The sequence below is a fragment of the Pteropus alecto genome, unplaced genomic scaffold, assembly GCF_000325575.1.
Source record: "Pteropus alecto unplaced genomic scaffold, ASM32557v1 scaffold161, whole genome shotgun sequence".
Taxonomy (NCBI): Eukaryota; Metazoa; Chordata; class Mammalia; order Chiroptera; family Pteropodidae; genus Pteropus; species Pteropus alecto.
The window spans coordinates 6,841,875-6,854,392 of NW_006432943.1; the positions used below are offsets into that span (position 1 = coordinate 6,841,875).

Genomic DNA, 12,518 nt, shown 5'->3' on the forward strand with positions numbered 1-12,518 from the left:
CATCTACCTCTCACACTGCTCCACAAAAGTCTGTGAAAAAACCTAGCATACAATTCAACAACCTCTTCCCTGTCTCACTCCTCCCACCAAATTAATACATCGCACAGTTAAACAGCTAGTGTGACCTCAATCTCAGCTTCCTCTCTCATGACTCGTCTCTGCAGCTCTCTCTAGGATAAAACTTTTTAAAAAACTCCATAGCAGGGTATCCGTTTCCTAGTATATGTTAAACCACTTGAGCACAGCCACTGTGCCTTCTAGATTTTAGTAATTCCAGCCAAAAGGGCCCAGAGCGGTGGTTTGTTGAGTGACGGCTGTCATGTATACATTTTTAAAATCAAGTGCTCCTATCACTCAATCAAATATCATATGCTAACAACAAAAATCCTTTGAAATGAACCAAAATGCCAGCGATGTTCTGAAGTAAGGAACCTATTTTTTTTTTCTTTCTCCATGCCATTTTTACTACTTAAAAATTTTAAATACTCCAGCAAACTCGAATATATACTTAATATTTCATGCTATAGGAACCACTCTTTTCCTCTTTCAGTTTTCTGCACACTCTTTTCTTCAGCTATAAGCTGTTCGGCTCTCTATTAAGTAAAACCCACAGGTGGGGAATGGCATTCAATTACCAGGACTGAACTTTAAGACCCGGCTCTTTGGGTAATAATCCACGCCAGACTGGGCAGACCCATCCCGAGTGCTGCAGCGGACCTTGGACGTCCTGTTCTGATCCCCCCTGCGGGTCACCTTGATGTTCAGAATGGCCGTGGCATCTGGCCCTGAGGGCTCCCGGACTTGGTATGCTGCTTCTTCAAACTCGATGGTGGGGGCTGAGGAAACATGGTTAGGGAAACAAGAACAAGTTCAAAGAGCAGGAACGATTCTGCCTCCCATGAAAACACCTTCTAATGACAAGAAGGAGTTAGTTTTTCACAGTTCACAGTACAAAGGCCAAATGGCTTGCAGTATTTATTTACCCCTAAGCAATGCTTGGGAAAAAAATAATGTATTTGTGATTCCATAGACTTTTTTCTCACAAGTTTCTTATTAAAAACAATATAGTAGGGGAAATATTTTTAAGAACTTCAGAATTCATGATCTCCAAGTTTCCATCTGGGCATTACAACTCAGAATATTTTAAAATTTGCACAATTTATTAAGGGACTGAGACATACTAAGCAACTGATAAATATCTATCAACATTGCATGAATCAACTCTTTTTCATTTATGTTTTATATGAATTTCTAAGGTTTATAATTTATCGCAGTTATATATAACTTAAATTTACCAAATCCGTCTTTCATCTCAGGTCCTTTGGATCTTTCCTCTTGATGCTTTCACCTCCCCATTCTTAGCTTTTCCTAACTTCCCCCCAGTTATTTAGGTGAGAATGAGTTGTTTTAGTGACTAGCTATACCGATAATTCAGGAACACAAGACTTAACACAATCTAGTTTAAGGTACTATTGTCATTGCTAGGATATGGTTAATAATATGATGATAATTTTAATAAAAAAATTCAAGTAATGCCTATTTTTCTATAATATTCTCATGGATAAGGGCAAGGTGGCAGTGATAGAGAGAATAAGGTAAAACATTGAGAGCAATTACAACTTTTATACCATTTGTAATATATTTGCAGAAGTTTGAAACTCAAGCGTGTCACTGTAACAGTATGAATTTGTTACCTCTCTGAGCTTCAATCATTGGATTTTCTGTGTGCCTGGGAGAGTTTCACTACAGGATTTGAACCTGAGTTACCTTGGGTAAAGGAGTAATTCGACATCAAGGCTGGTGTTTCTTATTTTTACCAATGTTCAAAGTAGTCCCTGATCCTACATTGGAAACCCTAAGAGTCTTACTGACTCTCACGTAGATTCTAGAATCTGACAAAATAAAGTTCACATCCAATTTCGCTGTTTATATTTCTGTAACTAAGAGTATAAATTATATAACTTTGCTGATTTCTTCACCTATAATATAGCAGTAATAAGAACAACCTCAAGGGATTACTGTTAGGATTAAATGAAAAAGATAATACACTTAGTGTGGTTCTTGGCATATAGCAAATACTTAATAAAAATCGCTATTACTATTTCTAATATTATTATCCATTCGCTCATTAAAATATCTATTTTAATAAAACACTTATGTCTCAATTTGGAACTTTTTTTTTTTTTTTTTACGTTAGTAGGCCAAGTCAATGAGATAAAAGAGAACTGAGAAATTAGACTTTTCCAGAAAGGTAGAAGTGTTTAAATCAGTTCATTGGATATAGCTAATTCTGATTGTATTTCCAATTCTGCTCCTGAACTGTAGTGACTTAAATAGTTTTTATTCTCTGCCTGTCTTAGTGGCTCTGTCTTAGCTTTGAACCATACTCATTCCTTTTCTCTTGTCAGTGTGGTAGGAAATAATGAGATTAAAAGTACATACAAACTTATTGAAGCTCTATAGAGGGTGATCATTTGCTGCCAACACTTTATATAAATACTCCAAGATTGTTATTATCTGTAGGCACTTTTGCAGTACTTTCATTTTTCAGAACATTTACATTACTAGTAAATGTAATGTACATTAAGTGTGCATTAGAGTAATTATTACCATCTTCATCATTGGATATGGTGATGGTGGCCATGTTATTCTTTCCGACTCTGGCCCCACTCCAATGGCTTCCAAGAGGATGGCTGAGGTATACTCTGAACTGTTCCTCGGGCTCGAACATGGAGTCATCATGGATAGAGACAGTACAGTTCTTCATCTAGAGCCAATGGCACAAAACAGATTAAAATTTGCAGTGAGATATCAATAATTTGCTCAGTTTTCCTAGAAAGTGATTTTTCTTCTTTGCAGCATCAAAGAGTCAACACATATTCAAAGGATCTAAACTGTTTCATTTATAAAATAGAATGTTTATATCTAATAGTTCATGCCTGAGTAGGACTTACCTATATGTGAAGCCTCAAATGAGAATATTCTGAACCATTTTGAATTACTGGTTATAAATTATGAAAAACGAGATTAATAAAAAACACCCATCAAAAAAGACATGTAGAACATTAGCCCACATTTTGCTTGGGCTAACCAATATGGTTGCACATGTTATGATAGGTAGATTTCTGATATGGATTAGATTTCCTGGAGAGCTGAATAAGGTTCCTTTTCCTTTGTAAAAATTGAATAGTCTTATAAAGAACTTAGAAAGGCCTCCCGTTAAGGTAAAGACACCTTTAAATGCTGCAGAACTCTCAAATGTGCTGCCAAATGGGGCCTCATCTAAAAACTGCTGAGACTGAAAGTCTCAGAATGTAATCTAAATCCCTGTTTTATGGAAAGAAATCAAGTGTTTCTCAAACTGAATATTCTCTATTGGGGACTGTATACTTGAGAAAATGTAAAATAAGTTCACATTTTAGGTAACAGAGCCGCCTCCATAGTAGAGTCATGTGGTAAGTGGGATTATTTTTAGTTGAGCCATTTAAAATCCACTATACTACCATATTGCATAGAATATGTGAGTATAGAGAAGTTTCATTCTTATACTTCCTAATAATACCAAATGATAGAATATTCTTGTGAGCATTTATACATGGCTTGCTAACTTGATTTTAAATTTCTGAAGAATGTTCCTTTTTTACTATCACATCTTTCTTAAAATCAGAATTTCTTTATAGAAAGTATGAATTTAGTAGTGACTCTTCAGGATATCTTTAAAAGAGGACATTCTGGTGAGTGACAAGTTCCAAAGACATATTGCTTAGCAAGCCAAGAAAATGAAGATTCCAAAGTGTGCTTATAACTAATAATAGGTAGATTGTCATGCAGGTACCATATAGACTATTAGACTGTATTTCTTTGTAATTTTATTAAATAACAAACTGTCTCTTGGATAGGCAGATAATCCTTTTTTGAACTTAAAACAAATACAGACACGTAGACTCAAAGCTAAAGATTGCATCTGTAGCATTTTTAAACACATTTCAACCTGCTACCAGTAAAATTTCCACAAAATACGTAACTAAGACAGGAATTTTATGAGTCATAAATGTAAGAAAAGGCTGAGATTTTCAAAGAAGAAAGCTATCACTTTTTTTATTGTTAGTAAAGATGAACAGAGGAAGAACTAGGTGAACTGGGATGGGTAAAGTCTTTTTATGCTAAACTTCAAAAAGACTAATCATATGGCAAAAATTTGACACATTGGCTTATATCAAAATCAAAGACTTCTGTTCAACTAAGAACACCATGGTCAAAGGTAACAGATAAGTGAGAGGGAAAATATGTTTACGATATCTAAAATTTCTAAAATTGGCAAGAAATTAATATTTAGAATATACAAGAAAGTACTACAAATCAGTAAGAAAAAGACAGTAATACAATAAAGACTAAAGGATAAAAATAATAAATTTCCATAAAGGAAACTCAATAAGCTAACAAACTTATAAAACAGTATCAATGAGAGAAATTCAAATTAAAACGAGATGTAACTTTATGCATTTTAGGCTAGCAAAAATTCCAAAGATGAGTAATGCTAAGTGTTGAAGAGGATATAGGGTTATAGCAATACTCATGTACTGCTAGTGGCATTGTGGAAAGTATTCTGATGCTATTTTTTCAAATTAAGTACACACATGACGTATGGTCCAGCAGTTTTGCTGCTGAGTATGTATCCAAAGAGATTCCACTCATGTCTGTACGTGGACATGTAGGAGGATGTGCACTGCAGCATTAATAGTGGTGGCAGAATACTGGGAGGTCACTGGGCACTATCACTGTGACTCCTCACTGTCTATTGCTGAGAGTGGATGGGTAAAATGTAGTAGATGCACATCAGGTGATACTATGCAACAATTAGAAGCAACAGATTAGATGTACACATAAATGACATGAAAGAATAAAACATTGCTGAATAAACACAGTAAAAGTTTGAAAAGATATACAATAGCAATTGTATAAATTAAAAACTGCACACAAAACAATAAGCATTTTTAAAGAACAAATGCAAATGAAAAGGTACTCATTAACACAATAGATTGATGCGTTCTGAGGTAGGGAAGGGAATGTGACTGGAGAGATGTAAAATAAAACAAATAAATAAAATAAAAGAAGGGACTTGAACTGACCAATGAGTACTGTGTGCCTTGAACCAAGGGGTACAATTGACTCAATCATCTGTAACTGACATCCATAAATGGAAAAGTGTGATTCTCATTCAATGTACACTTTTTCCCCCCACTATACACTTTTGACACACACCGAGTTACAGGCTTTGAGTCTGATTCAGCCAGTCTTAGTAATTGGGGTTTTTCAGGAGTTCTCACACACATATGCATCACTTTTTGTGTATACTGCCAAGAGCATACTCTGCTGACTTGAATCTGCTCAACGTCTGTCTGTTTGGTCCTATACTATTGGTCCTATACTAAGATGTATGTTGCCCTGAGACAGTGGCGCAGGTATCAGAGGATTGTTTCTTCCTCCTCTGGGTAACGTTGTGGAGTATGTTCATCTCTGATGTACTTTCAAATTAAGAGGAGCCTCATTTACTTGATTCTGCTAAATCTCAAAAATATTACACATCATCTAAATTTCCCAAATCAACCAATGATGTATGCATTTGGTTGTAAGTGGGAGACCAAGAGGACAGCCATAAAGAATAGATGATATTACTAAAAATGTTATCAATTAGTAAGAAACCTCTTAGGATGCTTGGAATTTGTCTAAATTACTTCACTATGAATAAATAAAGGCATTAAGGAAGAAGAGAATTCCATTTTTCAGCGACCATGAATCTACTTACTTTCTCCCCTTTCAGAAATGTAATCCGTGAAGAATCTGCATTTCTCCTCTCCTCAAAGTCTTCCATGATCTGAGCTGAATGGCCCTGAGTGTAACACCTTACTGACGACTCGTAGCTCAGGTCTCCATTCCGAATGATAGGCACATGCAGGACACCCTCCTTCTCTTTCACTAGGAGCAAATCCTTGGCAAACTGCATGCTGGGCACTGAGGGAACAGGAGAAAAGATGGAGGCATGAGACAGAGGGAGGTGGCCACAGCCCTAGTCAACCCTCAGCAGCCACGTGGCTGGAAAGTCACAAGTGGTAAGCAGATTTCAAGGCGTGGTCGCTGCTCTCAGGACTAGGGAACTGCTTCCACTATGAGTGCAGTTCCAATAAAATAGAATAACGCAATTTTGCACCTGTTTTTGATCAGCTTCAGGATACAATTGCCATCTCAAATGCAGGCAGATAATGCAGGAAATGTGCCAGGTATAAGAAAAACTGTGATATATAGAGTCATGAGTAATCAAAAAATTAACTTTCTTCTGATGCTACAAACAGCAATGCAAGCCTGCTGATAGATGGCCACCCACGGTGGTCCTGGCGCCAGGGAGACAATAGGGAAAGTTGAGACACTGGTAAAGAGGAAAGAGCAGGCCCTATGAAAGTGGGTTGACCCTCAGCTCCAGGCTTTTGTTGGCAGATCTTCCTATTTTCAAACAAAGTCAGAGATCTGGAGTTTTATGCAATATTTCCTAAATTTTAAAATAGCAACCGATTAGAATAGTAAAAAGAAATTTCACATAGGCCAAACTATTTGAGCCAAACAAAACACATCCACACGCTGAATTGTCCTGTGGGGCCCCAGTATGTGACCACTACCGAAGAGCTGTGTCTTCTCTTATAATTCGCAGGACCTCATTGGACTAGGAAGGAACTATAGCCAAATTGTGGTTAAAAACAAGTCCTTTAATACATGGTGACGGATGAAAATTTAACTTGGGGTGGCAAACACACAATATACATATGACATATTATTGAACTGTACACTTGAAACCTATACAATTTTATTAACCAATGTCGCCCCTAATAAATTAATAAAATAAAAAAATAAAAGTAACAATAATCATTTTAAAAAAGGGCTTTGGAGTAAAAAGGTCTTAATTTTAATCCCAGCCCTGCTATGATATAGAACAATGTATTTAGATTTTTCTGAGGGTTCAGTTTTTTTACATGTAAATTGTAAATGTTAATATCTAACTCAGAATTATCAAGAGGATTGAATTTAAAGAGATTATGTATGCATGGTGCTCAATACAGTATCTGGCACAGAGCGGGCACTCAAATTTTGGCAGGAATTATCATCACATGGTTTATATTGCCCCTAGCTCCAGGCTTCTCAATACGAAGGGTCGTTTTTTTCCCGCTTACTTCCTACAGTGCCTACAGTAACACTCTGCATTAAGGCGTGTCCCCTTCCAAGACCAAAATTTGTTGACTGCTGGTTATTAGCTCCTTAATAAACAATGCAAAGAGGCAGTCCCTTCAGTCATACTGACATTTTAGTCTTTGGGGCTGCAGGATGCTGACCCTACAGCTATAGTCACCTTCCTGGCTACATCCTGGACATGCCCTGCCAAACCCGAAAGCAAGGAACAGAAAGGGTAAGCACCCAAGTATTCTGCAAGTCAATATGTAGAAAGCTTGGTTTGCCTTCAACTGGCCACTGCTCAGAATTGTTGGTATTAGCAAAATAAAACAAACTCATTATCTGAGTTTAGCCTAACAGTTGCCATTTATTACTAAGAAAAACCCAAAAGATACTTCTTGAAAGAAGACCCCACCTAAAAGAAAAATTAATATCTTGGGCATTAGGCCCTGAACATTAGCCATTTAGGGCTCTGTCATCCAGTAAAATGGTCTGTGCCGTTAAGCGGGTGGCAATGACATGGCCTAGCACAGGAGGAAAAGAAGGAAGCTCGTTGCCAGGTTAAAAGCAACATAAGCAAGAAAGCTTTTCTGCTACTGGCAGATTATCTAACGTTTTGGATTGATTTTTCTTGCTGGCCTGACAGGCATCAAGTCAGATGAGAGTTAAAAGCTAGAGTGGTAATGTTTGGGTTTTGTAATGCATTAATCAACTCTAAATTCCTCTTGAGCTGTAAAAGATTCCTTTTTTTTTTTCTCTCTCTCTCTCTTTAACAAGATTTTAACTCTCACTTCCATCCAGAAAAAGAAAGAAAGAAAGAAAGAAAGAAAGAAAGAAAGAAAGAAAGAAAGAAAGAAAGAAAGAAAGAAAGAAAGAAAGGAAAGTGGGTGAACGCATCTCATGATTGTCTACTGGGAACAGTCCCTGTTTTTAAAGAGCCCTCAGTTTTGTGGGAGACCAAGAGAAGACACAATGGAAAGACAATAGCTGAGTGCTCAGAAATAAATTTGTGTGTGTGGGGGGTGGTTATGGCATACAAAGGGTCCAGCCCAAGTCAGGCATTGTGTTAAGGGCTTCCACACCTGTCATTTCACATCACCCTCTGGACACGTGGCACTGTAATTACCACAGGAAGTAGAAGCGCTGGCCCTGGGGTCAGTTCTTACAATGTGGTGAATGTATATGAAATGGAAAACACTCCTTGATTCCAGGCTCATGAGCTCACGTGGGGCATTACACACATATTGTCAACACCTCTCTGAGAACATTCATGAAACATGGCCCAACTCGCAGTCATCTTATTTGTATAAGTCTTGTGTCTCAAAATAAATTGTGGGATTCTGCTCTCTACTCCTCTGTAACTCACACAGTGCCAAGCGCCAGTCTTATACATGGAAAATGCTTACCAAATGCTGTCACCTGCTAATCTTAGTAACGACAAAGTGAGCACAAATACAACTGCCTGAAATGTGATGGCCTCTTTATGAACAATGATTAAGTTGGAGATTTAGGAGGAATCCTCCTTCTGGTTCTTTCGAGTTAATGAGTAGGTAGGACATAGTTGCATACACGGGAGTGTGGTGTGGTAGCGGTCACAAGCCTTTCTTGCCTTACTCAACATTCCTCAGGCCCATACAAAAGTCTAATTCCAGGTAACAGAGCAGAAGGTGAAGGTGAAAACAGGAAACTGTTCTGAGATGAGCTACTGACTTGCCTGGTACAAAAAATGGAAGGAGCTAAGATCACTTCAGAAGGCTGAAAGTTGACTTTTTAAGGATCTTGAGTAACATTAAACACTGTTCTATAGAGGGCCAGCTAAAAGTGCACTATGAAAAGTCAGCGTGTAGGGTATAAAACCAGAAGATTGGACTTGGATAGAATAAACCTAGGTTTTAACTCTGGCTCCATCACTTCCTCTCTGTGTGGAATCTTCTGTGTTGATCACAGTGCAATGAAGTTTGTGTGTGTCACTGGAATCCCATTGTCAAGTGTGATAAATTATAGATGTGTCACAAAGAAATTAACATGTAATTAAATCTACTATGTGCTAAGTACTATGGTAGGTATCTTCACATATTTTATCTAATTTATTCCTTACAACAATCTTGTAAGGCAGGTATTTTCATTATTTATAGATGAACAAAATGAGGCTCAGTAACCTTAAGGCTAAAAGAGCAAAAGAGTGGAGGGGCTGGGATTAAATTTTGGCACTTTTGACTTTGCTTTCACTTTCCGCTTCATCAGGGGGAAACTAGCTATCCTTTCGTGCAAAAGAATAAGAACACTTTTCAAAAATAAAAACAATAACTGAATTTCTTTCTTCTTTTTAAACTTTACTAAGGGAAAAAGAAATCCCACCAATTGTTCTACTGCACAAATAGGACCATTTAGTGTAGTGCGGAGACTATGAACGTGGAGCCCGAAGTCCTAGACTTGAAGACAGGTTTCTTCCCCCTGATTCTAAGTCTCCTTACCTACAAAATAAAAACAAAAGTAAAACTATGGGGCTATGAGCAAATGAGATAATGTTTAATAGATCATTCTGCAAACTGAAATAACAGCCATAAAAAAGAGAATAATTGTTATAATCTTGTTCATGGTTAAAAAGTTACAATTTTATGAATTACAAATCTAGATGCAAAACTTAATACTATAAAACTTCCAGAAAAAAAAAAAAAAACATGAGAAAATCTTTGAAACCATGGATCAGGCAAAGATTTCTTAGATACAACACCAAAAGTATGATCTATAATAGAAATACCAATAATGGGATGACTTCAAGATGAAAACTATTGCTCTTTGAAAGACATTATTAAAAGGACAAAAAAGAAGCAAAAAATTGGAACAAAATATTTATAAAACATAAGTTTTTGTCTAGAATCTATACCGATATAATAGAGAAGAAAAACAACCTAATTAAAAAATGAGATATTTAACAATACTTCACCAAAGAAGATATATGGATGGCAAGCAAGCACCTGAAAAGATTTCAATGTAACTAGTTGTTCACTACACAACTGGTAGAGTAAGTAGATAGGTAGATATGAGCCAGAAGAAAAGGGACAATAAGGGGTTAACGAGACCCCAAGATAGATCTACAATGAAATGTACATAACAGGACATCTGGTGGCTTCAGGCACTTCCCTCATTTTCCCAAGATCAGAAGCTGAGCAGAAAAATAAGACATCTCTCAGTTTCAGGTGACTCTCTCCTTTTCCTATGGTCAGAAGCCAAATAGAAAGCAAGACACTTGGCATCTTCTGACATCTCCCTCATTTTTCCATGGTCAGTTAACTGCAGATAACCATTATAGGACCTGGGGGTGCTCGACCAGTACAGGCAAAAGCAGTTAACTGAGCATATGTCTACCTCAAAATCCCCATGGCGCAAGTGTATGACTTCCCATCTACAGGCACACACCACTCATGCCCGGGCCATGAGTGGAGGTTCAGAGGGAGTGGCAGGGAATTTATATCATTCAAGATGAGAGGGAAAGAAGGAGAACAAAGAAACCCTCAACTTCTCAGGCCCTCAAACCTCTATTGAAGTGCCCGCTTGGACATCTTCCAAGTGTACTCTGCCTAATAAATCACTTCTGCTTGCTACTCTTTTCCTTCTGTCTTCTCTGAGCTTTGGGCCTCTATACAAATCCTTCACAGGGGATCCAAAGAACAAGCCCCAGAATCACACAACGCAGACATCTGAACACTGGTAACACTTAATATATACTATGTTTCTCCATTTAACAAAACTTTATTTTATTATCCATAAGGTAAACTCCTATCACACCTGAAGACCCAAATTTGTGAAACCTGTGATGTTCCACACATAGTTACTGTTCATTTCCCTCTGCTCCCACAGTAGTAGATTCATAGCACTACCAGGTCGTTTATCATAATATATTTTAATTTTTCTGTTTAAAGGTCTGATCCTCTAACTAGACGTGGAGCTTCTTGAGGACATGGCCCAACCATGGCACAGTGCCAGACATATGAAAAAAATATTTTGTTCCCATTTGTATGTAAAAGTGTGCATGTATGTTCTTATACACATATATGCAGATATACAGACACACTCTTACACACATTTCTTGAATGAAAATGTGAATGAGTTCCAATGTCATACACATGGAAATTAAGGAAAACAACATAACTATAGTCTGAGTCACAAACAGGCATCCCCAATCTCTTACCATCCTGGAATGTGTCATTAATTGCAATGACAGCCTGGAAGGGTTTGGTCAGTTCGGCCCCTTGTGCTGAGCTGAGGAAAACTACAAATGTCTCCAGCCCTTCAATTACTGGATACTGAGTGTCATCCAAGATAGTCAAGGTGCAATACTAGAAGAAAAATCAGGATGATAAGACTTATTATGGTATTCATTTTGCAATATACACAAATATTGTGTCATTATGTACATCTGAAACTAATATTATATGTCAATTATATCTCAATTAAATTTTTTTTTTAAATTCAAAAAAGAAAAGTCGAAGCAAACCTTACAAAACGCCCAACACATAACACCCATTTGCTTTTGGAAGATAAGGACAAAAGTGACAACTTGAAATTTTTTTTTTTTTTGGTGGTCTTAAGTTTTTTACTCATAAAATTATACTCCTTTTATTACACATACTTAGGTGTTTTGGTTTTAGATATTGATATCAAACAAGTGTGATTTCTATCTTAAATCTGTGATGCTGGATATCAGATGCTGAAAATGTCACCTCAAGAGTTCGTAGAAGATCCCTCCATGTTCTGCTGTTTGTACGTTTGTGTTTTTGAAGAAAGAGAAGATAGTAATATTGCAAGTGGTGTTTAGAGTCCTCCAGAGACTTTATTAGAGTTAATAAGAAGTTAATAGAGAGCATATTAACAGACCCATCTGGCCTTCCACTGCTGTATGCTCACCTGCTCAGTGACACCTGGCCCAAACTCCACTTTCCTAGAGCTGGGAACATAATCAACTCCTGGAGTGGCAGAAGCTGGGTCTGAGGGTCGTGTAGCACACCAGACAGATGTGAAGATAGAAAGGTCAGTCCCATGGCGGACAACTGGAATCTTCACTGTTCCTGAAGTCAGATTCATAGAGATTTCAATGGTCATCCTTGAGCCAGAAAAGTCATTGGGGTTTTCACAGCAACATTCTCCTTCACAGCAGCAGCTGTTTTACCTGCCAGCTTGGCTAAACCAGCTTCAGCGATGCTCCTGTGCTCCCTTTGAGGAAGACTGAGAGGTGTCACCACCCATCTTTTACTGACACTAAGATAAAGAGCAGACCTGGAGGATGGTCTCCAGGAGGG

The 12,518-nt window shown here is 37.5% G+C and overlaps 1 protein-coding gene across 1 annotated transcript in view; it reads right to left on the reverse strand.

The window, feature by feature from the left end:
• FRAS1 (Fraser extracellular matrix complex subunit 1) overlaps nucleotides 1-12,518 on the reverse strand; it is a 414,255-nt gene that overhangs the window by 35,180 nt on the left and 366,557 nt on the right. The window contains 3 exon segments of the mRNA XM_025043815.1: nucleotides 636-836; nucleotides 2,611-2,767; nucleotides 5,807-6,012. Of these exon segments, the coding sequence (XP_024899583.1) occupies nucleotides 636-836; nucleotides 2,611-2,767; nucleotides 5,807-6,012 (564 nt within the window).